Source organism: Theobroma cacao, chromosome 1 (assembly GCF_053813885.1).
Source record: "Theobroma cacao isolate CCN51 chromosome 1, ASM5381388v1, whole genome shotgun sequence".
NCBI lineage: Eukaryota > Viridiplantae > Streptophyta > Magnoliopsida > Malvales > Malvaceae > Theobroma > Theobroma cacao.
Window position 1 is genome coordinate 20483018 of NC_142639.1, and position 6250 is coordinate 20489267.

General features: G+C 34.3%; 1 protein-coding gene across 1 annotated transcript; it reads right to left on the minus strand.

The window, feature by feature from the left end:
- Window positions 1-1628: 1628 nt before the first annotated feature.
- On the minus strand, window positions 1629-4168 carry LOC148764639 (uncharacterized). Its single transcript, XM_088802884.1, has 2 exons — window positions 4100-4168; window positions 1629-3371 (listed from the first exon to the last, which is right to left on the minus strand). The coding sequence occupies exon 2, from the start codon at window positions 3363-3365 to the stop codon at window positions 2598-2600; it is 768 nt and encodes a 255-aa protein (XP_088659010.1). The 5' UTR covers window positions 3366-3371; window positions 4100-4168; the 3' UTR covers window positions 1629-2597.
- Window positions 4169-6250: the final 2082 nt, after the last annotated feature.

The window sequence follows — 6250 nt, forward strand, 5'->3', positions numbered from 1 at the left end:
CATACACTATTGTGTAGTTTACAACATCATTAACACGCCATACTCATTCCTGTACATATCCTCAGCGTTCAGGAAAATTAATGGCTTTAATTATTTCTACTTATTTCATGTTTACTTTGCATTTAGGAAATTTCAATCTTCTTAATCCTATTAATCCATCTCATATGGCTTAATCGTACTATAGATTATATTCCCTTAACTATTTCTCCAAAATTCCTTAGGTCACCATAAATCGTCTTCTGATAAGATTCTTAATCGTTACATTATCTATACAACTCATCAAATATATTGAGTTCAAATCTTGAACCACTAAAACCATTATTCATTTAGTTGGGTACATCACTACTCCACACATACATATACATATACATTCAAATGTCTATATTCCTCATTATGTATACGAGTCTCTATTTTCAAATGCCTTCAGACTAATTTCTCTTAATTCATTCCCATCCACAATCAAGATTCAATAGAATAAGCTTCATAATTCATACAAATTCTCATCATGCCTGTGTATAGTTCCTCATCATTTATATACTTATATTCTCTTCTTATCGTTTCCAATTATATGCTTAAGTTTCCTTGTACTGTATATCATTGCATCACAATGTCATCTCCATTGAATTATAATCTATTATGCGTGTATGTTTTATAATCCCATTGGTATCTCAAAAATTTATCTTGACTTGATCATTGCATCTTATGCAATACTACAATTCCTAAAAGTCATCCTTATTCCTCGATTATCCTTCATGTCTCCTATATATTGTATCCTTATTGCATTTCGATATTGATTTGTCACTTAAAACTCAGATTCATTTGAATCATGTATGCCTCACGCATTTTTGAATTCCAATTCCCATAATATATTAAGAAAGTTTCATTATCTGACTTCATTATCAAGGTTAACTTCTATCATCCTTTATTCCACTCTTTCATATGAATATAACATCATTCTTCCTTAACTAATTTACAAATTGTACTTGAAATTACAAGACTTGAAACTAAATTCTCCTCAAGTACTTTTTAATGTTAATACTTATACCACTCTCAGCTTATAGCTTCCTTTTTATAACTACATAACTTAGTGCTTGCTTTCACAAGATCCATGGCAGAACTTCTCTTGAGTATTTCCTTAGGGATATTTATTTTAAATTTATGTCTCATAACATATGATCATTTAACCCGTAACTTAGCCATTTGGCTCCTTAGCAAGTTTCAAAGTCACGCATCTTATGCCCATCATGTATAACTTATAATTCTTTCTCAAGGGCGTGTAAACATTCTTGAAACACTTAATCACTTATTTACTCTTTTATACACCAAGTATATCATTTCCATAAAGGCATGCCCAACTACTCATGCTTCAATTTATCTCCATGGGTTTCTAGCATGTCACCTAGTTTACTTGTGTTGTTACTAATCCTTTCCTTTCAACAAGGTCAAGACAAGATCAGTATATTCTCATAACAATATTCTATATAAACTCATTTGCTATATCATTATTGAAATCTTTATTTACATTTTCCTCACTTGCTATTGACATCTCTTATCAGTATCTCATACATTCATCTAACCTTTCGCTTGCTTCCTCTTTAGTCTTTAACAAGACTTAATCTCTTGTCTTCTTTATTTCTTAAGATTTGACTTCAATCATCATATTATTCATCTTAACACTCCACATGTTAATTTATTTTTATGTAGCCATCTCAAAAATTCTCTAACTTTTCTTTCTCTTACATGCCAATATATATAAGGCAATAATAAAAAAATAAAAAAAAAACTTTGCAATTTCACTCATCATCTTTATCTTAATACCTCCCAATGCACTTAAGACTCCAAACAACAAAGCTTAGCATGAAAACCAATGACCATTCTTCAACTCGTGTGTTTCATCTTCATGCCACTCTCAATTTGCTCTGCTTTCTAGCCATTAGGGGTTCTTAACGTGACAGCGTTTGATAGTCAGTACTGTGGCGTTGCAACGGTTTGAATTCACTTTATCTTAGCAACTCTTCCACCTTTAAAGCTACTACCTCAATTATTCACAATCGTGTGGCTTCCCTTCGAGTCTATACCACAATTAGCAAGACTAACTTTCTATCACAAGTGTGAAATCAAAACATTGATTTAACGTATTTTTTTTTGCCACTAGCATTCATATATCTTTACCATAACATTTAATACGAGTTTGTTTAAGCAAAGATCTCCAAATTTATTCATAGCTACATGTATCTCAAATTGCTCATCACTTATCATCAGTCCATAAATCCCACTCGAAAATACCCTTTCCATATTGTATAGTGATTTCACCATATAGCATCACTGCACGATGTTCCTCCATTCTACTATCATGGATACTCCATAGAAATTAATTAAAAGATTTACGTACCCTAACTAATGCTAATTCCATTTAATCATATCTTAAATACTTCAAACTTGTAAATTACAACTCCAAATGTATGTCCATATATTGATAATCTTTATATATTTCATGATCATGAAAACTACAACTTACAAACTAGCTTTCTATCATACGTACTTTATTAGAGCACTAATTTCAACTTATTTAATCTACCCTTGGTGGTATGTCAAAATCATCCCTGTCTCGGTTGCAATCCAGAGGAATCTCTCCTCTGTATATCCGTATGAGCTGGTGGAGATGGAGCAGCTACCGTAGCCCGTCCTAACTGTGGACAATCTCTCCTAATGTGACCCAGTTGATCACAATGAAAACATCGTGCAGGCCCTCTGCACGGCCCAACATGATAATTCCCACAATTTCTGCATCTACGTGAACTTCCTGAAACAGAAGAGTTTTTGCCCCTGTTTGGTGGCTGACTAGAAGATACACTTAGATTTCTCCTTTTTGCTAACTCAGCTCGTAGACTCTTATTTTCATTCGCAAGCTTCTCGGCTCTTAAAGCCATTCGCACCACCTCTTTAGCCACGGTTGCGTCCGACTCACCCATAAAAGAAACACAACTATGTTGCCTAGCCTCTTTAAGCTTCTTAGAATCAGAAACATCCAGCACTGGTGGTGGGACAGGAGGTGGGGATGGTGGTACTGAAGGAGCAGCCAGAGGAACTGTAGGAAGAGCTTGACCAGCTTGAGCCTGGCCAGCAATAGCAGTAAAGAAGGCTGCTAATGCCTGAACTGCCTCAAGAGGCATAGCAGGAATACTAGTAAGTGGTAGAGGAGGTGGAGGATGTGGAGGAGTCTTGGTTTGTTCAGCAGTAGGTGCTGCCCGAATGGTGGATGCAGTCAATTCCTCCTCTATTGCACCTAACTGACGACGTTGGAAACGACCTCTTCCCCTTCCAGCTGATCTAGTGAAAGGTGGTTGTTCGCGTCGAGGAGACATAATAATCTATAATAGGGAACAAAGTGAGTTTAGGCAACCTCAGGCTCTATATGCTTATGCATGTATTTTATTCAACCTAACCTAACTTAACTCGGGGCCACACTGACACTGTAAATTTTTAAAACAGCTTTAAAATAACTTTAAACCCAAAAATCTTTCAAACCAACAGCTCTGATACCAACTTAATTGTCACGACCCGGAACTCCCATCGAGCCCGTGACAACCGCCGCGACGTCTCAATTTACATTCATTACCCAGAATGTCAACCGAGACCCCGCAAGGCTTTAATATCAGCTTCTCATTTCCCCTGTGGGTAGCTGTTTCCAAATACCACATTTTAAAAAATTTTAAACTGTTTCCAACTTAAACAAATGAAATAATAATTTCCGTCTCACAGGGGTATTTTTGTCATTTATCCCAAAAATCTCAAAAATCATCTAAAAATATAGTATGTAAGTGGAAAACACATATTTCTTAATCAAAAATAATTTTGGATGTCTAAAACATTCGTTTAAAATGGAATTATGACTGTTATAATAAAATAAAAATATTCAATAAAATATTCAATTTTCACATAAAACGATATTTTAAGAACACTGCATAAATAATTTTTATAGCGTAAAAGCAAAATAAATTCTTACATACCGTAATACAGATAACCAAAGTATAGAATTTAATTTACAGTGACACGTGGGCCCACGAATGATCAAAAGTATCAAAAGAAATGAACCTACAGTCTTTGGATGTGGCAAGTTCAACTGTAATCCTTGCCGATATCAGTTATCTACAATCTATTCTGAACCTGAAATGGGTGGAAATGAGGGTGGTGAGATTATAAAATCCCAGTGAGTAAACAAACATCACTCAAAATATCTAAAGTCGAGTAAAAGGAGACTATTAAAACATTTCATCAAACTGTAATTTATCATCTTTCAACTTATTTCAACCAAATGAAATCAATTTATTTAAAGCAAGTAATCAGTATGGCTTATGAATTTCTTAAAAAGCTTGGCTCATGCCAAAAATTATTATCATACTCAGTTATTTGGGATACCTTGGCCGAGGGCTATCCCAACTGAGTCCGCCAAGGCTATTAGAAAGTCATGTTTTTATTTTGAAAACATAGCCATTCCTTGACGTTGGCCGAGTTCCCCTTCACGAGGTGGTTTGGCGTGAAGTGAACTCTAAAAGTTATACCTCAGGAGTTACCCTACTCGCCTCTCCAACCGAGGTAAAAATATAACAGGATTCCGTGCCCCTCTAATAGGCTAGTCCACAGAATCCAGCCCACTGCAGCAGGTCAAACCCACCATACAATAAATTTTTGACAGCATGACAGGGCTAATATATTACTACCCAGCTTGCAAGGGTAAAATAAAGCAATTCATACAATTCATAAAAAACATAGCCCAGCCAGTCATACCAATACAATAACATAAGCCATTAATTCAATTTTAAATTTACAACATATCAGTGGTCTCCAATTACTCTATTTGCAAAATCGTTATCTCGTTTCAAGACAATTTATAAAATATTTTCATTTAAACTCATTTTGTTTACAAAACATAAAAATTTACCATTTGAACTCATTTTCATAAAATTCACCAAAACCGAATAAAAACATACTTTAGATAATTAAAATGATGGTAAGGTTACTCACCGTGTCTAGAGTGGGGATTTTTGAAATACTCAGACTACTAGTCCTCGGGTGCAATTCCTTTGCCTTTATCGGAGGACTCACCACCTTGACACAGTAAAAAATCGAGAAATTCACCACATTGGTAGTAAATTGAAATTAAACTAATTTAGACTACTAATGCTTGATATGGAATGCAAAAATGTCTAAATTTTTGCCTAAATGCGGTGTTAGCCTATTTCGGTCTTTTACCCGATAAATTGATATACGCGTCCGTTTAAACTCCAAATTAATTTTTTTTCAGTTTCTACACCTCAATTGCACCCAAATTGACTTAATGTCCCTCAGTGTGGTGCAAATTATCAGTCCCGATAACAAATTACGAAAATACCCCTAGTGGGTAAAAATTTGTATTTTTGCTCCGAAAATATCCATTATTTTTCTAGGCTCATAATTCATCATTATTCATCATAATTCCTCAAATAACCATCAAGATCATCAGCCAATATTCCCCTAGAAAATTCAGCATAATGGGTTTCAATGGGAGAAAATTATATTTCTAGCTTATTTTTGCTATATTTCAATATAACTTAACTAAAATCACTTAATTCAATTAAAATCAACCAAAAATCAAGCTCAAAACTCATCCATGGAGGTTTGGCCAGCATGGGTGTCCATACCCACTTTCTAATTTTGCATGGAAATGAGAAAAAAATGCATGGGTAGTGAAAATCACAAGGAAAATCAATGAAATTTACCTTTTTAATGCTTGATTTCTTGATTTCTCTTGATTTTCTCCAAATTTTTCAGGTAGGATTCTTGTTTTTTTTTTTCCCCCTTTTCTCCCCTGGTTTGGACAGCTGAAGAAGATGAGAATTCCGGAATTTTTACCTTTTTAAAGGCTAAAATAATATAATATTATTTTATTCATTTTTTTAATGTTTTATTAATTCCTTAAATTCTAGCCATCCATTTGTTTCCAAATTTTCACCATACACTTGTCCCAAATATCCATAGCTTAGGTAAAATTCTCAGACTTATCCAAAGTCTTGGTGGAGTAATTTTTGAAATTTACACTTTTACCCCCGTAAAAGTCAAAAATTACATTTTTGCCCCAAAAATTGAAAAATTGCCCATAGACATATTTTTCATCCCTTATACTCATACCATTCTCCAATTTGTCAAATTTGATCTAAATTCTCTCAAAATCTCAAATTTTGTCCGCGAGTGGCAAAATTACGATTTTGCC